We start from the raw sequence: 23553 nt of genomic DNA, 5'->3' as shown, positions 1-23553 counted from the left end.
CCCTTGCAGAAAGACCCTGTGGCCTGGAGGTTGGGGACCCCTGTACTAGAGTGATTATGTCATAGAGAAAAACAAATATCCAGATCTTTCAGAAACACTCTCTATTGATTCCAAGGAAGTGATGCCAACTCTTGGGGGCACAACACACTAGTATGACCCAACATATCAAAGTGAAGACACTTAAAGAAGTCAGGTGATGGGTGAAGTCTTACAAAAGTTTGACCCACAATGGACCCAGTTAGTCCACAGACTCACCCTGTGGTACTCTCTCCTGTTCCTGAATGTGTATTGGAATAAATATCCTTAATAACTCGCAGAATCCCCACAGATACTCTCTACACATGGGTTAAGGGCCATTGTAATATTAAGAGATAAAGAAAAGCTCTAGGCTTCTCTCGCCTGGCAAAATAGTAATCCAAAAGCAATACTGTGTCAGAGGTGGAGGGGAGGGAGGTGGGCATCAAAATTTGAAACAAGCAGGCATGGTGATATCTATCACATTCCCATTTAATGTAATTGTCAGTCTGCCCTGCACATACATCAGATACATCTCAAATGGCTGTGAACAACTGTAAACCTCAACCTTTTTTCCCAAACCATTCATCCCACATTCTTTCCTATGGAATCAATTGTGGCTCCTCTCTCTCAAATCTGTCAACTCAATATACCACTTATGCTTTAATCTAGGAAGCAGAACCATCCAGTTATATAGAATCAGGGGTTTATTATAAGAATTAGACCTTATACTATTGTGGTAGAAGCTAGAGAGTAAAGATACTGAAGGAGATGGTTGATCAGAAAAATACTCCTAACCCAGAGACCATTAATGGGAGCTTGCAAAGAAGTCTATAAAAGCCCATATCCCCATGTTCGATAAAGTCTATGATAGCAGGACAGATCGTTGGGAAGAAAACCTGGTTATAAACTAGGGCAAAATGCAATGCCTGCTAACAAACTAGAAGTGGTGAAGACAAACTGGAACCCAAGTCTGTTTTCTACCTTATCTAAACCTGCAGAAGAATCTGTTTCCCTTTCCTGCGGAGCTATTTGGCCCATGACCCAGAGAAACTAATGGAGGAGGAGATCCAGGAAAGAGCTTACTGCCCCACACTAATGAGGTAAGCCAACAGGGCAATGATTATGTATATATCTGAATGTAATGACAGCTGCTTTACTTCTGCCTTCCAAGTATCACACATTTCTCAAGGGTAGCTCTAACTCAGTACCACACAAGGAAGGGAATTCTAGGAAATGCAATTTTAGTTTAACTAAACTAACACAGTAAAGAAAATCACCACACTACACCTTTGAAAGATCCAGAATCTGACCATTTCTCATCATTACTAACGTTACCATCCTAGTCACAAGAACGCTTGCCTGGATTCCTACAATAAACTCTTAATTGGTTTCTCTGACCCTTTCCTATCAAAGAGGGATTCTCAAAGGGAAATGGAAAAAAAAAGTCAAATCATGTCAGTTATCATCCTGAAACCCAGCAATGCCTCCTATTTCCCTCAGAGTACAAGCTGAAGCCCTAACAGTAGCCATAAGACAAGATAATACAGGGTCCAATCTCTTCTACTTCTCTCTCCCTCCTTCATTTAGTCATCTCTTGCCACACAGGCTCCAAGACCTGTACAGGATCTTTTGCTCCAACTGTTACTTCTGTCTGGTGCTTCTCCCCTATGTATCCAATATTTGCTTGGCTAACTCCCTCACTTCCTTCAACTCTGCTCAGATCTTACTTTACCAATGGGACTTAAAATACTTTAATTTGTCGCTCCTCCTCTTCAATCTGGAACACCCAATCCCTTATTATACCTAATTTATTTTGCAAATTTGGAGTTAGCGTTCGACATATTATCTCATTTACTTGTTATATTTATTGCCAGTCTCTCTTAAATAAAATGTAAGTTCCATGAATCAGGGATCTGATTTTGCATGGATGTACCACAAGCTCCTAAAATAGTAACTGCAAAAACTCAAAATAAATATTGAGAGTGTTCAGTATCTATTTGTTTAAATAATAAATCAAGTGGAATTCCGGAAGGAAAGAAGAAAAAATTGGGGCAAAGTCATATTTGAAGAAATAACAGCAGGAAAAGCTGAGAACTGGTAAAAAACAATGTAATACATTTTCCACAAGCCTAGACTCATCATAGTATATCTGCAGTACATCAAATATAAAGATTGAATCTTAAAAACAAGCACAAAGAAAAGAAAGATTACCTTTCTTTTTGTGTAAGAAGACAATTATACAAACAGCTGATTTGTCCACAGCAACAAGGAAAGTCAGATGATACTGGAATAAAACTGTCTATAGGCTGAAGAAAAAATAACTGTTTACTTAGAATTCAATATCCAGTAAATAGAATAAAGACTGTCACTAAAACAACTGAATTTGCTACCAGCAGAGCCAAAAGCAATGTTAAAGAATGTACCTACTGGCAGAAGTTTAGTAATACCACATAGAAAGTCTCAACTCACAGAAGGAACACACAGCAAAAGAAGTTGTAAGTAAATATATGGGAAAAGCAATCAAATATTGACTGTATGTAACAAAAATAATAAGGTATTTTGGGCTATAATAAAAGAGACAGAAATGTAACTTGGAAAGGAGTGATTAGAATTATATTTCTTGGAAAAGTAAAAATGTTAACTTTAAAGAGTTAGATATGCATGCTAAACTTCCTAAGGTAACCACCAAAAAAAAAAAACCCCAAATTTACGACTTTAAATTGAGCAGGGGCAAAAATAAAGAAAGAAAAAAATCAAAATAAAAGGCAAGAAAGAGGGAAAAGCATAGAAAAGGTAGGACAAATAACAAAAATAAGATGGCAAAAATTCATTACATATGATTAAGTGTAAATAGATGAAATGCTCCATTTACGAAGTAAAGATTGTCAATGAGTAACAACAATAAAAATAAATCCAGATAAATGCTATTCACAAAAGACAAATCCAAAACATAAAGAGAGAAATACTGGCCGGGCGCGGTGGCTCAAGCCTGTAATCCCAGCACTTTGGGAGGCCGAGGCGGGTGGATCACGAGGTCAAGAGATCGAGACCATCCTGGTCAACATGGTGAAACCCCGTCTCTACTAATACAAAAAATTAGCTGGGCATGGTGGCGCGTGCCTGTAATCCCAGCTACTCAGGAGGCTGAGGCAGGAGAATTGCCTGAACCCAGGAGGCGGAGGTTGCGGTGAGCCGAGATAGCGCCATTGCACTCCAGCCTGGGTAACAAGAGTGAAACTCCGTCTCAAAAAAAAAAAAAAAAAAGAGAGAAATACTGAAAGCTAAAAAATAAAACAATGTATTCCAAGCGTATTAGTTTACCAAAACCTCCACAGCAAACCACAACAAAGTAAGTGGCTTAAAACAACAAAAATTTATTTTGTCATGGTTCTGGAGGCTAGACGTCTGATAATCAAGATGTAGACAGGACGATGTTCCCTCTGAAACCTGTAAGGAAGAATCCTTTCTTGCCTCTTCCTAACTACTGGTTTTTCACTGGCAATACTTAGTGTTCCTAGACTTGGAGCTATAGTACTTCAGTCTCTGCCTCCATAGTCACAAGACATTCTCCCCTCATGTATAATATCTCTCTGTGTCTTCCTTCTTTACAAGGGCATGAGTCATTGGATTAAAGGCCCAACCTACTCCAGTATGATCTCATCTTAACTTACATCTTAATTACATCTGCAACAAACCTATTTCCAAACTGGATCACATTCATAGGTATCAGGGGTTAACACTTCAACATACGTATCTGACAAACACAATTCAACCCACTACACCAGGCAAATACTAATGTTAACAGAAAAGAAGGCGGTTGGGGTGGGAGATAGCCGCATTCTAGTAATATCAAACAAGGTACTAGGTGAGAGCAAGAATAACATGGTAAGACCAGTTACAGACTATCACATTAGTCCAGGCAATATAATGCTAGTTTGAATAAAGATCCTATCTACAGAACAGGGGCAAGTCAATAGATTTAAGCAATATCTAGGAAGCAAAACTGACAGTACCTCACTGGATGGTAAGGTGAGGGAGATAATGATGGTCCACAGGTTTCTGACTTATGAAACTGGTTGGAATATGTTGACAACCTCTATCTCCTAGCCAGTTCCTTCTAAAATACAGATAATATAAATTCCATTTAATACTGTTCACTAACTCTCCAGACTAAGTCCTAATTCCTTACTCTGGCTTCACAATGTGGTCCTGGTCTGATATATGCACTTCCATAAACTCTAGTATTTGATAAACATTCCCGAGTTCTACGCCTTCTTTCAGGCTATGCTTTCTGTCTTGAATATCATTCCTACATATTTACAAAGTTTTACTCAAGTGAACCATCTTCTCTGGAACCTTCTTTGTCCTATTACTACTAATAAAAATGTACTCATATTTTACTTTACATTTTATTTTTCTGTTTTATATGTGGAAGATATAAAATTACCTAGGCTCCTTCACTAGTCTTACTCACTCTAACAGTATAGCATTTGGCACACTGATAGTGATTTATATCTGCCATCTTAGTCAGGTTTTCACTTCTCCAGGACAGGGCTTATCCATCGTTTTATTCCCAGCACCTAACAATGTGTTTGCAAATAGATGGTTTTCAATAAATGCTTACCGAATAGCAATGAATCAGTTATAACTAGCACTGCTACTTAGAACAATGAAAGGTTAAAAGTGAATTGAAGACAAGTAAGCCAGTCCATTTCTTTTTCTTTTTCATAAAATAGATTCTGAAAAAGATGAATAAAGGTCTTTGTTCCTTAGTAATGAATTCACATGATTTACAGTTAATTTATTCTAAACTCCCTTGAGACCATGTGATACGGTCTATATCTTCTACAATGAACCCACTTAAATGCCCATGCAATTTTTAAACCTAAATACTACATATTCCAGCTAGACTTATAAATATTAGAACACTACCAAAAATAAGTAAATTTGATGAATATTTAAATAACTCATGTAACTGCATAGTGGTCAGTAAAAATATTCTAGATACTAACATATTAACTATAGTCATTTAGAATATCAATTTCAAAAAATGAAATAAAAATATAGTGTACTTTTCAAAAGGCCACAAAACCTGGACTTCATTTGATGAATGAAAACATGTTTTTGAAACCTGTAGTGGCTTCTGTTTATCAATATGAACATAAAGCACCTTTGAGCTGTAAATACTGAAACCCTGCCATTGATAGAGGTTTCTAATTAAAAGAATACATGGTAATAATTTCATATAAATACAACAATCTGTAGTGTTTATATTAGGCAATGCTGGTATGTTATATGGGCATTTAAAAAAATATACAGCTTAAATTGTTAATATACAGTGAAATGCATTTCCTACATTGTTTAATTTTTAAACAAAAGTCATAGATAACAGGTGCCAATATAATAAAATTAAAATCAACCACTAGCTCTACCACTATATGTAGCTCTGTAAAAATCTTTTGTCATAATTGTTCCTATAATCCCATAACTCAAAACTTGGATGTCTAGTTTGCTAAGATAGTTTTCTGATGTACACAAAGAATAGAGTGAGCCTCTTCCATACCCTCCCCCCATATTCTTTCCCTTGAGAGTCAAAGCTTAATATGAGTTCCATTTTCCAGAGATAAAAGGACTGCATTAACAGTGATGTACCCCAGCTTTCTTCTTTTTATAATAAATTACCATATTTATATTTTGTAGCTGTCATATGCTAAAGGATATTAAATATCCTCTCATCATAATTAACTCTTTAAGCCAAATTAAACGACTTGGTTCAAAACAGACTGTGCAAGTTAAAGAAATATAATTCTATTACTAATTATTTTAATAATCAGAGCTCTTTAATTTATTCCTCACTAGTTTTAATTAAGAAATTCACAGTGGCTAAAAAGCTCAACTCTTTCCTTCTTTATCCTGAAGATATAAACAGGTATTTGAACTTGGAGTGTCTAGCAATAAAAATATAGTAATTTCATAAATACTTTAGGCTAAATCTTAATAAAGCAAACTGTAGCAAATTGCTAATTTAAAAAATTTCACCTACAATAACATCAAATATAAGCCACCAGACTACAATGTAACCGCTTCATTTTACTAAGGCTTAGTAATATTTTTATTATAAACAATTGTTCTTGTAGTAAACTCATGTAATGTCATGAAAAATACTCTATCTTTTTGAACATATATACAATACAAACTTAGGAAGAGAAATATGTTTTTAGAAGTGGGAATTCTATACTTTTCAAGATTTCACAATCTAAACTTAATTGTACATTTTAAAATAACTTAAAGAATGTAACTGGATTATTTGCAAATCAAAGGAATGTTTGAAGAGATGGATACTCCATTCTCCATGATGTACTTATTTTACATTGCATGCCTGTATCAAAACATCTCATGTACCTCACAAATTTAAACACCTACTATGTACCCACAAAAAATTAAAAAAATAAAAAGAAGACAAAAAATATTTCACAATCTAAAAATGTCTGAAGATCCTACAGATATTATCAAGATTCTAAAAGCAGAAAATGTCTTTATACACTCTTTGGAGAAAAAGTGTCTTGTAAAAATAAATATAAATAGTAGAATTAATATTTCAAATTAACTTTTTAAAAAAACAAATCAGTGAAGTCTGCTGTAATGTTATCTTTTACTTTCCCCTAAAATTAAGGCAATTATATATTTTTGCAAATTAGACTATAATAGAAAGATTCCTCATTAGGAAGAAATAATTAGAAATAATGGTTATGAAGAAATAATAAGCATACTTCTTACAAACATAATCTACGGCCAGGTACAGCAGCTCACCCCCAGCACTTCAGGAGGTTGAGGCAGGAGGACTGCTTAAGCCTAGGAGTTTCAGACCAGCCTAGGCAACATGGCAAGACCCATCTCTACAAAAATTTAAAAATTAGCCATGTGTGGTGGCACGTGCCTGTAGTCCCCCCTACTCAGGAGCCCAAGACTGGAGGATTGCTGGAATCTGAGAGGTTGAGTCCGCAGTGAGCTGTGTTCACACCACTGCACTCTAGCCTAGGCAACAGAGTTAGACCCTGTCTCAAAAAAAAAAAAATTATATAAAACTACTTGAACTGACAGAAGAGTTCTGGAAAAGGAATAAAGTCAGGTATGAAATGACTGTAAATATCAATTTCAATTAAAATAGAGAAAAGTTTAAATAATTGTGAAATATTAATACCCCCAAAATAGAGCCATTTAAATGGTGATGAGTTCAAATAATTGTTAAAAGTAAAATTACATAATTAAAATATAAATGCAAGAAAACTTTTTGAAAGAAAATAAAAACACAATATACATGATTTATATCTAAAATCATAGATTATACTGACAAAGAGCACCAGAAGCAGAGGAGTAGCTGAATAGTCTGAGCTTTTTGTCTTACTAGGGACAGGGCTTAACTCTAGATCCAGATATTTAGAAAACATGGGTTAAAAAGGCCTTTGGCACATTTAAAGATGATTACAAATAGAAGTTAAAATAGATCATATGGCACTAGACCATAAAGAAAATCTTTATTCTGCCTCTCGCCTCCCTAGGAGGGAATTGTTCAGAAGATTCTTGTCATAATTTATAACACAAGAAAAGAAATAATAAAGTCAAAAAAGATCAGAGAAAGACTACTTGGAAATCAAAAATAAAGTATTAAAGATCCTAGGAAGATGATAAATCAAAACAAGTCTGACTTCTCCTCATATCCAACTCTGAATTATCTGCCTGTGAATTCAAGTGTCTACTGGGTAAAGTGGAGGTATGAAATTTTAGGGTTTCCTGGCAGGGGAAATGATTGAGAAAAGACCCAAGACAAAGACTGGAAAATTAGCAAATCCTGAGAAGGGCAGAGGCCACTGAAATCGAAAACCTCTAGAGATCAGGGCAACATTTGCCCCAGGTCATGTGTCTGACCTTCTAATGGGCTGAACATATTTCAGGCCTGAGATGGGAGACTTTAAAGAGTAGAGGATGCAGAAAACATTTCCCCAGCTATGATCCACCAAGATAAAGAATACACAATGTTCCTTCTTGTGTAGACTGCCACTACTTAGAGCGCTCCAAAAACCAGACTTAAGCCCCAGTGAGCCAATAAGGAAAAACAGGAATAAAGTAACCCATAAAGGAGCCAAAAGGCAATTAGAAAGAGAAAAGAACTGTACCCCAAGAATTCTATATCCAGGTAAGACATGATTTACCTTTCAGGAAAAAGAAACACGTTAGCAGTTACGTAAAAAATTCAGATTAAAAATCTATATATTCCCATCTGAGCAAATTACTCCAAAGAACAAATGAATGTAAACAAGAAAGAGAAAATGAAGAAAAGGAAAAAGTGGTAGGCAATAAATCTTGCAGTATATAAATGCTATTAAATTTAAATTGGACAATGGCAGACTGACCGAAAATTGTACAATACAAGATCCAAACAAAAAAATTCTTGAAATAAAAGTTACATTCATGGCTGTAAGATAAATTCATAAAACAAACAAACAAAAACAAACCAACCTAGAAGCAAAACTACTAAGTTGTTTCAGTAATACCTGTAGCGATTGGGTTGAGGAAAAGTTCCAGTAAAATTTTCCAATAAAAGCTAGGGAAATGGGTAGCGAGAATAAAAGCATGCCAAAGCCTTCTAAAGTAAGAAGAAAGGTAAGGTATTAGAAAGAGTTCTAAGATTTTTACATGATGAGAGGAGGAGGAAAAGCACATCTTGGTGGGGGAGAGTTGGTAACTTATTTTCAAGTAGTAACAGAGAAATATATCTGTTTATGAATATAAGGAACGGAAACGTAACGAATCATATAATGAAAAGTTAATACAGAGTTCAGGTTAACAAAGAGGAAATCCAATTAATACCAATTGTCACATAGAAACAATTTTTTATAAAAGGAAAGTTAAAGAGGTAAAATTAGGCCAGGTGCAGTGGCTCATGACTGTAATCCCAGCACTATGAGAAAATTACTCCAAAGAACAAATCAATGTAAACAAGAAAAAGAAAATCAAGGTAAAAGTGGTAGGCAACAAATCTTGCAGTATATAAATGCTATTAAATTTGAACTGGATAATGGCAGAAGGCCAAAGTGGCGGATCACCAGGTCAGGAGTTCTAGACCAGCTTGGCCAACATTGATGAAATCCCATTTCTATTAAAAATACAAAAATTAGCTGGGCGTGGTTTGCATGCCTATAATCCCACCTACTGCGGAGGCTGAGGCAGGAAAATCTCTTGAATCCAGGAGGTGAAGCTGCAGTGAGCCAAGATCATGCTATGATCGTGCCACAGCATTCCACGCTGGGTGACAGAGTGAGACTCTGTCTCAAAAAAAAAATAAAATTAATAAACATAAAGTAGAAGGAATAAAGCCACATACTTTAGCATATACATGTTGAATGGACTAAATTCTCTTGTTAAAAACAAGAGGATACAGACTGCATTAAATAAAACCAACTACATTTTCAAGTACACACTTAAAGTAAAAGAATTTTTCCACTGAAGGATTGAGTTTGATGCCTGAAAATAATGACTTATCTTGACTACATGCAAATTATGCTTTATAATTACATTCTTAATAGATAACCTACAGGTTTTAGTAAAATAGCATCAAACCAGGAAAACTCAGGGAATATGGCTTTTGGGGTTGACTATAGTTTGTTCACTTGGAGCTAAATGCCTGCAATGTGGGAGAAACTGTCCAGAGTGAAAGTCAAGGAAAATGTTGGATGGGGGGAGAGTGAAGGTTATTAGCTTTTTATGACGCTTGTATCCTCAGTAACACTCTTAAAAAATTATCTAATTTTGTTATTTAAAAAATTGTCTTTAGCAAGCCGCTTCTCAGTTTTAACAACATCCAGTATGCCACACTGTTACATTACCAACTGATTTCACAAAAGGACAAGTCATCAAACATGTACAGTGACACTATAAATGTGTATCAGTGACTAGTCCCTGAAGATATGTGATCATGTATTTGCTATGTCCCAAAGCCAGAGGATCTCAGCATGACAGTTTTGGCAATGACCTACCACAGTGAAACAAAAAGGCTGGAGATGCATGGACAGGAGAAAAGATACACAACAAATTCAAGAAAATACAAGCAGGACAGGCAATATTAGTATCAAGCTAGGAGGAATTTAGGATTAAAGGCAATAAAAAGAAAGAAGAAGTACATGATTTAATAACAAAAAGCATGATGGGGGGGCAGAAATATCCATTGTAAATCTGCAGAAATCAAACCTAGTATCTAAATGCAAAGGTATTAAATATGCAAAGCAAACAATTATAATGTAAGGCTTCAAATATCTCTTACATGGGGCAGAACTAGAAAGAGAGTAAAGAAATTTACTAATATAAACTTTAATACTTAATTTCATAATCAAAGAGAAAATGTATTCATTAAATAGTAAAAATAATTTCACTGCTGTTATGTCTAAGAAACATCCAGAAAAGTTAACATATGATGTTACAGACAAGATTAACAAAATGTTTTCAAAAGATTTTACAGGCTAAATTTTCTGATTAAATTCAAAGAAAGTAGGAACAAATAATAAAACATAACAAAATACATTTGGTTGTAAAGACAAATATATTTTGAAGTTAAACTGTAAGATATCGACAATATTTAAGTTTTGATGGGCCAACCATGTAGCTACATTTTTCTAAAATTAATCCTAACCTCTTTGAAATTTTCCAACCTCAGATTCCAAAAAGCAACTTTTGCTACTATCATTACATATTTAAGTAACAGTCTTACGCAATCTCCATCTGTCAAATAAGCATTATCTTATGTTAGTTTCAGTATATCATACATCAGACACACGGTTATTTAAATGATTTAAAAGATTTCAAATTTATTTTAAAATAGATTTCAAATCTATTTTTTCTTAATACTTCAAATTCAGTTATCTCAGATTGTTCTTGAACTTATTTGATAGTCTGTGTCTCTATATTGCTTCATTTTAAAAGGCTGATGCTCCCTCCTCATAAGAGAGAGAAAAACAAAAAGTCCTTAAGTGTTTAATGTTTGGCAAAAGTGTTTGTGAATTGTTCCTTAATAATTAAAAGCCTGTTTAATAAGAAATTACCAAAATTAATTTTATAACTGCTGTGATAATTACAATTCAGAAATTCAATTTAATCACTATATACACTCCAATGCCTGGTACATAGAAAGGAATAAATGAACTAATGCTCAACCAAGAAGGGGATAGTCAAGCACACAAGGCAAGCCTCTCAGAGGTATTGCACTTTTGTTGAAAGGTGTCTATTGCTCCAGGTAGTTTTTGACAGTCTGAAATTACATATATTTTATATATAAATTCCTCAGATTTTGTTTTATGAAACTGACATATTTGAATAATATAGATCCCCTTTAAAAAACACAGAATGTTTCACATTTGGGACTTGTTTAATGCTTTCTCATTATTAATTAGAGCTAGCATGCACAGTCAGAATACTAGTTATAGTATTGAACTAGTACATAATGTCCACTTTATCCTCACTGCTGGTGTTAACTCTGCTAGTAAGGGGTTGCCCAATTTCTCAACTCTCTAGTCACTATTATTTTGCCCTTGCAAGTTATAAGCAAGCCACGAAAACACATAAAAAAAAAGAGTTCAAGATTTGTTTGCAGTTCTTCCCATCTCATCTCTTATGAGGGTCTGTAGTCAAATCCTACATTCCCAAGTTACTTCGTTTACCCGCCCCTTCACCCTCAATGTGATTCAAAGTAGGAATTTAAGTAATATTTAATCTATAGAATATCTACCAGGTAACAAGCTTTTTATAACATAAACAAAAGTTAACTTAGAGAAATTGCAATTAAGAAAAACATACATTGAGAAAAATTACATAAGCAAAAGGTTCTTATGTAAAGAATAGTGTTTAAAATGATATGAAAATTAAACTCCAAAGAACCAAATGATAAAACAAAGGTGATACACATTTCTATTTAGTAAATTGACAAGTAAAAATAAGTAATTTGACTCCAGTGAGGTCATAAGTAGATGTTTTAAAACCACATGTTCCTTTTCTCCTACTAGCTATATGTAGGCACTTTGATTATGATGCTGGCTTTTGGTAAGCGGCTTGGGAAAGATTTTCTGTTAAATGTAGGAAGGATGAAATGACAAAGGAAAACAAGAGTTACTAATACCCAAGAGATAACCAGGCAAAGGAACTGAGAAAAGTTCAGTCACAGCTCCTCCTTGCCTCTCCTAGGCATACTGGAAGTAAAACATAATCAAGAATGTTAAGAGTAGTAACCATTCAAAGACTAAAAACCAACAAAGCATTTGTGTTAAAATCTGTTTGGGTGATAAGAACATTTTAAATAAGAATGCAGTTATTATGGGCCATTTGCTAAATGATAAAAATACTCATGTTATACATAAAAAAATACAACCAGCTATGCCAAATAACTTAGTCATTAAGCATACTATGTAATAATAGTGATTACATTGGTGTTCTTATCTCTACTTTATTTCTTTAAAATAATTTTAAAATAAAATACAAATAAAAGAATTGAGCATTTCACTTTGAGAGAGGCAGAGAGCAGAAAACAGAAAAACGCTACTCAGCAAAGTAATAAGACTTCTTCCCCTATACTTAATCCTTCCTTATATAAGAACAGTTTTCGACATTCAGAAAAATATTTCATAATCTCCTTCTCAAAAAGAATAATACTAATTCAAATAAGCATGAAAGAAAGAAATTCTTTTTTCCAGATATGAGATCTTGCTGTATTGCCCAGGCTGGACTCAGATTGCTAGGGCTCAAGCAATCTTCCTGCTTCAGCTTCAAAAGTATCTGCACCTAGTTCATTCTATTTTTTTTTTTTTAATGAATTTAAGCAAAAGAAACACACACACACACACACACACACACACTCTCTCTCTCTCTCTCTCTCTCTCTCTCACTCACTCACTCACTCTAGTCAGCAGAGTATAGACGTTTCTAATAGGAAGTAAAGGAGAACCATGCAGTCAATTCTATATATTCCATTGTGCTTTCTAGGAAGCTAGCATTTCTCAATTTCAAATGTGGAGAACTTAGCTGGTTAATAAACCTGAACCTTCTGGCCAGACGTGGTGGCTCACACCTATAATCCCAGCACTTTGGGAGGCAGAAGGCGGTGGATCACTTGAGGTCAGGAGTTTGAGACCAGCCTGGCCAACATGGTGAAACCCATCTTCTATTAAAATTACAAAAATTAGCCCAGCATGGTGGCAGCATCTGTAATCCCGGCTTTTCAGGAGGCTGAAGCAGGAGAATCACTTGAACTGGGAGGCGGAGGTTGCAGTCAGCTGAGATGGCACCACTGCACTCCAGCCTGGTTGACAGAGTAAGACTCATCTCAAAACAAACAAATGACAACAAAAAAATCTGAGCCTCCCAATATAAGTGGGAGGACAAATCCCCTTAAAGAAGGCCCTGCAATACTATTACAACCACGTACAATACCGTAAATCCACAGTTGGCAAACTATAGTCTACAGGCCACATCTGGCCTCACACCTGTTTTTGTAAATAAAGTTTCACTGTAACACAGTCATGTTCCCTCATACACATATTGTCTAGGTTTGATTTAGCACCACAATGATAGACCTAAGTAGTTTAGATATATAGGTGACAACCCCTAAAATATTTACTATCTGGCCTTTTATAGACAAAAAACTAATTCTTGTTGTAAATCTTCCAACTGTTTTTCAAAGGACCAGTGGCTTTGCTAGAGTGCTTGTTCTGGTAATCTCCTAGCGGTCCTGTCTGTTTAAAGTGTTTGGTAATCCCCTAGTGGTATAGGTGTTCTTTCTTTCAAAAGAAAAATTCTAATCCAAAAGAAAGAACACCTAGACCACTAGGGGATTACCAGACACTTTAAACAGACACGAATTGCCAGGGACCCAAAATGCTACTGCAGTCCGTAAGTTAAACGGAGAGCTTAGGGTGATCAGGAGATAAACGGATTTCTGGCTCAAGTTTAAATCTAAGTGGGACAGTATGTCCACAAATACACCTGCAGTTATTTTCCAGTTACTGGATGTATAACTGGAAGAGAAATACTTGGAAACTGAATTTCCACACTGGCTGTCTGACCCACGAAATAAGGGTTATTATGCTAGGAAAGGCCAAATGAAAGCCCCTTCAACCAGCCCTCCTGTCCAGGAAAATAAACCAAAAGCAATAATGCATCTGGAAGGGGAATACAAAAATTAGTACCACCATCAAAGATTTATAATGATTTTTGATTACCATAAATTTAATCACGTTAAACCAAGTGCAGCTGCTATTTCAGGTGTGCTGTCTTTAATGAAACAAATCAACATAGCCTCTAAAATCTTATATACAAGTTGGCAAATGCTTCTGTCTCTATACCAATCTGTGGTACTATTGGAAGACATCTGCCCTTGCCTGGCATGACCAATAGTATATTTTACAGCCATAACATACTGTTTTTCTGCTCTCTGGCATAGTATAATCCACAGAGACAGTGGTCTTTTTTTAGTAAATATATATTTAGTGTTTATTATGTAACATGCAGTAGTTTAAAAGACTTATATGTATCATGTCATTAAAGTCCCACATGAGGTAGGCACTACTATTACCCACATAATGAAGTTATAGAAACACAGACAACAGAGAGATAACTTGAGTAAAAAGTAGCAGAGTTGGAATTGAAATCCAGTTGGCATAATATCCAGAGGTCTCTTTGCCTAAGAGGATCCACTATAGTCATCTAAATGTAAGGTATTTTCTTTTTCCTTTTTTTTTTCTTTTTTTAAAGAAAGGGTCTCACTCTGTCACTAAGCCTGGAGTGCAGTGGCACTATCACAGCTCACTGTAGCCCTGACCTCCCCAGGCTCAGGTGATCTTCCCACCTCAGCCTCCCAGTAGCTGGGACTACAGGCATGTGTCATCATGCCCAGCGGGCTCTCTCGCTGTGTGTGTGTGTGTGTGTGTGTGTGTGTGTGTGTGTGTGTGTGTGTTTCTTGTTAGAGATGGGGTTTCACTATGGGGTGTGTGTGTGTGTGTGTGTGTGTATTTCTTGTCAGAGATGGGATTTCACCATGCTTGCCTAGGCTGGTCTTGAACTCTTGGACTCAAGCCTCAGGCATCTCAAAGTTCTGGGACTATGGCAGTGAGCCACTGTGTCTAGTGGAAGAGTAATTTTGTTTGAATATTTATCCATGTGTCAGTTGATAGATACTTGGGTTGTTTCCACCCTTTGGTTATTATGAATAATGCTGATAAGAAGAATCATGTACAAGTTTTGTGTGGGCATATGTTTTCATTTCTCTTGGGTATATACTTGAGAGCGGAATTGCTGAGTCATATGGTAAGTCTATCTTAAACATTTTGAGGAATTATATAGCTGTCTGCCAAAGTGGCTGCACCAACTTACAATCTCAACATCCATGTGTAAGCGCTCCAATTTCTTACCATCACTTGTTATCGTCTGTCTTTTTAACTTTTTTCAGAGACAGTGGTCACTCCGACACTACACAAATCACTGATCAATAATGCTGATGATTTTATACTTACTGAGAGTGATAAGAAAGAAGTATAAAGTTCTTTAGACATCTTACTAAGACACGTGTAAGAGAAAAGACATAAAACCAACAAAAATTAAGGAACCCACTGCCTAAGTAAGATTTCTAGGGGTCCAATGGTTGGAAGCCTATCAGGATAGCTTCTCCAAGGTGTCAGAGACAAGTTACTGTACTTGCACTAGCAGTAGATACTAAAAAGGAGGTTACAAAGCTTAACAATCACCGTGGATTCTGAAGCAGTACTCTAACTCATTTACCAAGGAACCTGTTAGGCTACCATTTTTAAGTTGAAATCAGAACAAAAGATGGCTCTGCAACAAGTTCGGGCAGTAGTATAAGTTGCCCTGACACTTGGACCTTATAAACCAGTAGATCAGTTGTCTGGAGCCTCTAAATCCTTCCACCAAGATCTTGTGGCAAGAATGCCAGCTGGGCAGCGACTGGCTTCTTAAGAACCCTACAGGGCCTCCTCCAAACTTCTAAATTTAAATAATCTACCCTCATTCCTTTGTTACCCCAGTTCTCTGCAGGATAGATGCTTCCCGCAGTGCTTGCCTCCTCTGCAAGACTTTTTCATCTTTCAGTTCTTTCGTAACAGACAATTCTTCACATTAAATTCATTCTGTTAAAATATTTGCTGTGTTTCTGTTTTTAACTAAATCCAAACTGGTATGTCTATTAACATCACACAACTATGTGTGAATGTAAAATCAAACAACAACTGTAAATGCTAGGTCTGAGTTCAACCTCAAAGCTCTGGGAAATCTTGTATCTCAATAGACTAGACCAATTTCTAAAAGATACTATTAGAGATTTTTAGAATACTATTAGCAACTTTCCTGGAAACACATACAGGAAGACACATGTATACAACTATATTTTACAAAAGACTTTTGAAGTAAAAAAGACATTGAATATTTCCAGTTTCTCACTATTATAATGATGCTTCAATAAAATTCTTATACACATACTTTTACATATTCTTATTTGTTTGTATATACATTCCATCACTGAATATTTCTGGAGTGCCTACCAGAAACAAGTCACCATGCTATGTAGTAGAAATACAGCTATGTAGAAGACAAACCAAGATCTCTCCTTTCACAAAATCAGAGGCTATTTTCTCAGGATATATACTACCTTATTGTCCACTGAAAGAGTTGTACCAACTTGTGTTGGTAACACAAACAGCTTAGGAGAGTGCCTATTTGCTCACACTCTAACCAAAAGGGGCAATGTTAAGATTTGCAATGTGATAGGTGAAAATTACATTTCACTCTCGTTTTAGAATGTGTATTTTTTATTAAAAGGACAAAAAAATTTATATTTTCACAGCAAAGTGAGGCTTCTTCATTCAGAGCACTTTTTTTCCATTTGATAATACAGGGTATGTTTTTAATCTATGACGTAACCATACCTTCTGCTGAGGTTCAATTGATAACTATAGCCATTTTTTAAAGTAAACATTTATTTATTGAGTTCTACGCTGAATTTATATGCATTATTTATTTAATCCCCACAAAATCTCATAAGGCAGTATTATTTTTTCATTTCAGCCCATTAGCTTGTAAATTCTATAAAGGTAGACTTATATTTACTCTGTTTACCCCTGCAATTAAATATGGAGTATAAATAAATCTTCAGCACAACAAATCTACAAAATAAACATTATTTCTGTGGACATTTTACAGATAAAGACGCTTAGGTAGGTTAAATAAGACTACACAGCAAACAAGTAGTGGAACTGGACCACAGAGCAAATAAGCAGTGGAACTTGGATTTGGTTCTGGTCAAACTAGGCCAATAACCTATGTTCTTAACCACTATATGCTATGTATACCAGTATATATACTGCCAAGGTTATCTTAAGAGACTTGTTACGAAAACCTCTATAATGAAAAGTTACTGACTTTGCTGTGCTCTTGCTCTCCAGGTGTTTAACAGTTTACAATAAATTACACAAATAAGCTAAAGATACATGCATTTTTAAAGGGAAAATTAACAGATTAGAATCAAATAGGAAATGATTCACACAGAAAGTTGACTTAGACAGTGCAGCAAGTAACATAGTACTGCAGAAGCAGCAAGAAGGGAATCCGCACTTTTAAATTTGTTTTTATTAAAACAAAAATAATGGCAAACATTTAAACCTTTACCATTTACTGTGTTCTGTTCTAAACATTTTACGTACATTAACGTATTTATTCCTTACAAAAGTCTTATGAGGCCAACTCCTATTTTATTGATGAAGAACTTGACACACAGAGAAAAGTAATGTGCTCAGTCACACAGCTAATAAGGAGATAACCTAGCCAGTCCAGCTTTAAAATCTGCACTCTAAAATACTATGCTATACAAATAATAAGTTTATACCATCATTATATATCACTGACATTGTACTCAAGAGTTTGCAACTTCCAGGATACAGACTACTTTTGAAATTCTAGCTTTTCAATGCTATGGTTTTAGCTTGTAAGTTAGTTAAAATAAAGCAATGATATTTTTAAAACAACAAAAAGCTCTCAGATGAAAATCTATGTTGTTTATAAAACTCAACACAATATAAATTGCTAGGATATACAAAAGTTACATTAGGTCATGACTGATCAATATTCATATATCTCAAATTTTCAGGAATGATAATTGGAGATGAAAAGAGCAAAGTATAGATTTTAATTGCCACCAACAGGGCATTCAATACATAGAGCAGATTTTTCTATTTGTATTAAATTTCAATCTAACAGAAATCTATACTATTAGCACCTTATTAAAGTCAAACTCAAAAACATATTTAGAATGCCTAAGTCTTCATTTTTTAGAAAACTACTGCAGTCATTTTCAAAGACTACTATTTATATTATACCTTCAAAATATTCTATTTCATTTTAGGCTTTGTACAAATATTTGGAAGTGTAATCAAAAAAGAAATGAGCTTGTCTCATGGTGTTTTAACAGCTTAGTTCTACTTCACTAGTACATGCTCATGATTCAAAGACACAGCTACTTCCCTTTCAAACCATTATAGGCATATTTCTTACAATGTTCTCTAAAATACTGAGTTAATGCTAAGCATTAGATATAAACTCATTTATTCAGTAAAGACTGCAATAATGCACAACATTCTTTACATTTAGAAAAAGAATATTATTCTGGCTAACTGAATAATCTATGTTTTATGTAATAGTTACCATGTTGTATTTCATATTAAACCTTCTAGTTTTTGTAACTGGCACCCATTACACTAATAATGTACATACACTGATGTAAACTGCACATTCCTATCTGAAAATCATCTTAGAGTAATATTTGGATGTGTTTGAAAGATGCACTAGACTCAAAAGTAATTTCATTTTTTAGGAAGAAGACATAAATAGGTAAAATTTTAAAAGAACAAAATATATTTAAAACGTACTATGAATAAAGGCAAATCTAGGATGACAAACTACTAAACTGAATTATAGCATGCTATGTTTAATTACAATAGGAAACTGCAAGAAAAAGTAACATTTTTTCCTACTAGAGAAACTAGTATTCTATGTTTAGCCTCATGAAGTTTTTAAGTGCCACTAAGAACTATCACTGTAAAAGGCAAAAGTAAGCAATTTTTTAAAAACCCAACGAAACAATCAAGAAATACATACAAGAGCCTATACTCTTTAACTAAATATAAATATAGCTTGAGGAAAAATACATTTAGTAATGAAGCAATTTAACAAATTTTACTTTATCTTTGAAGTCTTATTTTTCAAAGAATTGTATTCACGTCTGTCTTAAAAAAAAAAAAGTGTAGCCCCGTCAGAATTAGTTTCTTGGCCTCCATTGTTTTAATAGTGAGATGGTCTTCTATAAGGCACTTCCAGAAGAACTTATCAAGCCTACACCTAACTTGTACAATTACTAGTGAACAATCCCACATTTGACTGGCAACTGAGAAAGTCTGTATACAAGGCACTTTGTCAGGAAGATTAATCTTGCATGTTCAATACATTAATATTTATCCAATGTTTAGATAAGAGAAAAATATTTTTGAAAACTATCCTGCAAGTCATTCATGTGTGTGTATTCCACCTATTCCTATAGTCTCAAATTTATCTCTCCTCGGATTATAATCAGACTCATATGGAGCTCAATATCTACTTGGGGATTCGAGATAATTGTTCTAACAATTTTCTGCCATTAGTCCAATTGTAAATTAAGCCACAAACATTTAGGGAGTGAGAGTGAGAGTGTGTGTGTGTGTGTGTGTGTGTGTGTACGTGTTTCTTTTTCTTTTAATTTTTTTGAGACAGAGTCCTGCTCTGGGCTCAAGCAATCCTACTACTTCAGCCTCTCAAGCATTTAGGGAATGGGAGAGTGTGCATGTGTATGTGTGTGTGTGTATGTGTGTGTGTGTGTCTTTTTCTTTTCTTTTTAATTTTTTTGAGGCAGAGTCCTGCTCTGGGCCAAGCAATCCTGCTACTTCACTTCGGCCTCCCAAGTAGCTGGAAGCATGCACCACCATACCCGGCTAATTTTTGTTTGTTTTAGAATCAGGGCTTCCTTATGTTGCCCAGGCTGGTTTCAAATTCCTGGCTTCAAGTGATCCTCCCACCTTGGCCTCCCAAAGTGCTGGAATTACAGGCATGAGCCACAGCACCCAGCCTAAAATAAAATAGTAAATACACTATTGTTTGAAAATGAATATCCATATGCCTTATTAAAGCACCTTTTCACTTACGATTCACCACAATGCACAGTTTCCTTTCTTTAATGATGCATAGTTTCTTAAATATTTTAATATTTTGGAGTCTGGACTCCATTATACCTTATTCCATCAGCTGGCAAAAATGCTTTCTGTGTTTTACCTTTGGTAAGTAAAAATTTCACAGGATGCACTGGTAAGCTTTAATCTCTTTGCAAATATTATCTTATTTACTTTCTGATTTCCTTAAGAATTTCTTATTTTGTTATAATATATTTACTTAGATAAGATACTTCAAAAATTTATAGAACAAAAGTGAAATAAAAACAAGACTTTGGAAAAATGATGAAAATATTCATGCTAAAGTATCTTTTATTCTAAAATAGCAACCAAAAAAGTCATAAAAGATTAACCAATAAATTAAAAAATTAACACTTAATAAACATTATGAAAAATCTTAATGGAAGTGAACAGTTAAGACCTTACCCTACAAAAGTATAGATAAATATTTGCTCTGCAAATGCAAACATGAAGTAATTTCCTTTAAAGTAAAAAAGACTTATTTTAGTACATTTAATTATAATACCAAATGATCGTATCTTAAATCTATAATTTATACAACAGAATTATTTTTTAGTAAAATCTCAAAATTTTGTAAAATTTTCACTTTTACAATTTAACAAAGTTTTGTTTTTTTGTTTTTTTTTTTTTGAGATCGGGTCTCACTCTGTGACCCAGGCTGGAGTGCAGTGATGTAATCTCAGCTCACTGCAACCTCTGCCTCCCATGTTCCAGCTATTCTCCCACCTCAGTCTCCTGAGTGGCTGGCACCACAGGTATGCACCACCACATCCAGCTAATTTTTGTAGTTTTGGTAGAGAGCGGGTTTGGTCAGGTTGCCCAGGCTAGTCTCGAACTCCTGAGCTCAAGCAATCAGCCCATCTTGGCTTCCCAAAGTGCTAGGATTACAGGGGTGAGCAACCACGCCTGGCAAAAGTTTATTTTTTAATATTATTATTAACTTCTATATTGTTATTAACATAATAACATTATTAAATTAATGAAAAATGATTTTAAGACAAAGATCAGTAAAATTTAAAGAAAACTCCAAAATATTAGCTGAGATAGGTCAAAGGAGTAATCTCTGAAAATAGGGTTGATGTGTATGTATATATGTAAAATATTTTGTAAAATAAAGTGTTTTACTTTCTTTCTTTAAAGTATTGTAAGTATATATGAAATATTCTGTAAAAGGTGAAGCCTTACATAAACAGTATTATTTCATGCAAAAAGTACAAAAGTGCATACTTACCCTTCTCCTCCCATTCTTGTTATTTTTAGACGAAAATCCACAGAATTCAGACTGGGAGGCTTCCACTTCAAAATATCATCACATCGACCAGGTTTATATTTCTAAAGTTAATTAAAATGACAATTGTTACTAAGAAGCTAAAAATTAAACAATTTATTAAATCTAATGTAAGTTTTTATTAAGCAAAATTACTTCTTTTCTAAACATAATTTTTATCTTCAACCAACAAGTGAGGCTAGATATCCACCTTCTCATTGATGACCTTTCTTCTTTTCCTACCAAAGACATGGAGACCCTTGTTTGTGAAAGTGCAGAAAAAGAACAAAACCAGTGATTCTATCCAACCTTTCTTAAAAGAAGCTTAATTTTTAAAAGTGCTTTTTTTTTTCTTGTTCAGCTTTACGGAGGGATAATTTACAATGAATAAAGTTAACCAATAAATCTTGACAAATATACACAGTTATACAACCATGACCATCATGATATGGAACATTTCAAGGAGCTGAAAAAGTTTCCTGCTAACATTTGCAGTCAAGTCCCTCCATCAGCTTTCTGGCAACAGTGATTCTGCCTTCTATCACTATAGTTGTACCTGTTCTCGTATACATAAGAAACACTTTAAAAATAAAAAACAAGTAAATGCTTTACATAAGATTTTTGAGATGAATCTATCCAGGTGCATATTAGTAGTATGTTCCTTTTCATTGCTGAATAGGATTCCATTGTATGTATATACCACAAATTGTTTACACATTTACAAGGTGATGAATATCTAGGTTGTTTTCAGTTTTTGGCTACATGAATGATGTTACTCTGAACATTTGTATGCACATGTTTTCCTAACTCTTGGGTAAATACCTAGGAGAGTGGAATAACTGCATCACATGGTAAATGCATGTTTAGCTTTGTAAGAACTGTCAAACTATAACATTTGCTATTCCTCCCAGAAATGAATGAGAGGTCCATTTGCTCCATATCCACTTTGGACTAGGCACTGTCAATCTTCCTAATTTAGTCATTCTAACATGTGTGTCTCACCATTTTAATTTTCGTTTCTCTAATGGCACAAAAATGGTAAAGACCTTTTCTTACGCTTATTGCTATCTATATACCTTCTTTGGTGAAGTGTCTGTTTAAAACGTTCACTCTTGTTTTTACTGAGCTGTTTGACTCATGACTGACTTGTAAGAAATTACTTACATATTCTAAATAAATAGCCCTGGTTGGATGTACATATTACAAACATTTTCTACCAGTCTTTACCTTTTTCATTTTCTTAACAATTTCTTTTGAAGACCAAAGATTTTATTTTAGTAATGTCAACATTATCCATTTAAAAATTATATAATTTGTGCTTTTTTAAGGAATACCTTCCTAATGTCATTATAATTTTCTACTATGTTTTCTTGGAGAAGTTTTATACTTTCAGCTCTTATTTTTAGGTATACAATCCATTTCAGGTTTATTAATTTCTATGGTATGAGGCACAGGACCAGGTTCAGTGGCAGAAGAATATTAAAGTGATCCAGCACCATTTGTTGAAAAGATTATCCTTTCCTCAGTGAAACTGCTTTGGCCCATTTCTTAAAAATAAATTGTGGTGGCGGATCCAAGATGGCCAAATAGGAACAGCTCTGGAATGCAGTTCCCAGCGAGAACAACACAGAGGATGAGTGATTACCGCATTTCCAAATGAGTAATTACTGCCCACAGACCAGGAGATTCCCCAACTGAAAAGCGCCATGAGCTTCCAGCATGGCTGTTTGAACTGGCACAGTGGGTCTCCAAACAAAAACTCACATAAAGCTCAATGGCTGTTTCAACTGGCACCTGGAATGACTGGGAGACAGAGCCACCCATTCAACTGAAAAAAAGGGGGATGAAACAGGGAGCCAGGTGATCTGGCTCGGCGGGTCCTACCCCACAAAGACCAGCAATCAGAAATGCTCTGAACCGAGAGTTTCGCAGCAATCGCAGCTGGTCCCA

The 23553-nt window shown here is 34.8% G+C and overlaps 1 protein-coding gene across 3 annotated transcripts in view; it reads right to left on the bottom strand.

Annotated features, from left to right (window-relative positions):
* RNGTT (RNA guanylyltransferase and 5'-phosphatase) overlaps positions 1-23553 on the bottom strand; it is a 350432-nt gene that overhangs the window by 120509 nt on the left and 206370 nt on the right. For all 3 annotated transcript variants that reach the window (XM_064360855.1, XM_064360854.1, XM_064360856.1), the window contains one exon: positions 21568-21668. In XM_064360855.1, coding sequence (XP_064216925.1) covers positions 21568-21668 — 101 coding nt within the window. The remainder of the gene's footprint in view (positions 1-21567; positions 21669-23553) is intronic.

This window comes from Aotus nancymaae, unplaced genomic scaffold (assembly GCF_030222135.1).
Source record: "Aotus nancymaae isolate 86718 unplaced genomic scaffold, 86718_ANA_hifiasm-v0.15.2.pri h1tg000040l, whole genome shotgun sequence".
Classification (NCBI taxonomy): Eukaryota; Metazoa; Chordata; class Mammalia; order Primates; family Aotidae; genus Aotus; species Aotus nancymaae.
This window is presented reverse-complemented; position numbering and strand designations above follow the sequence as displayed.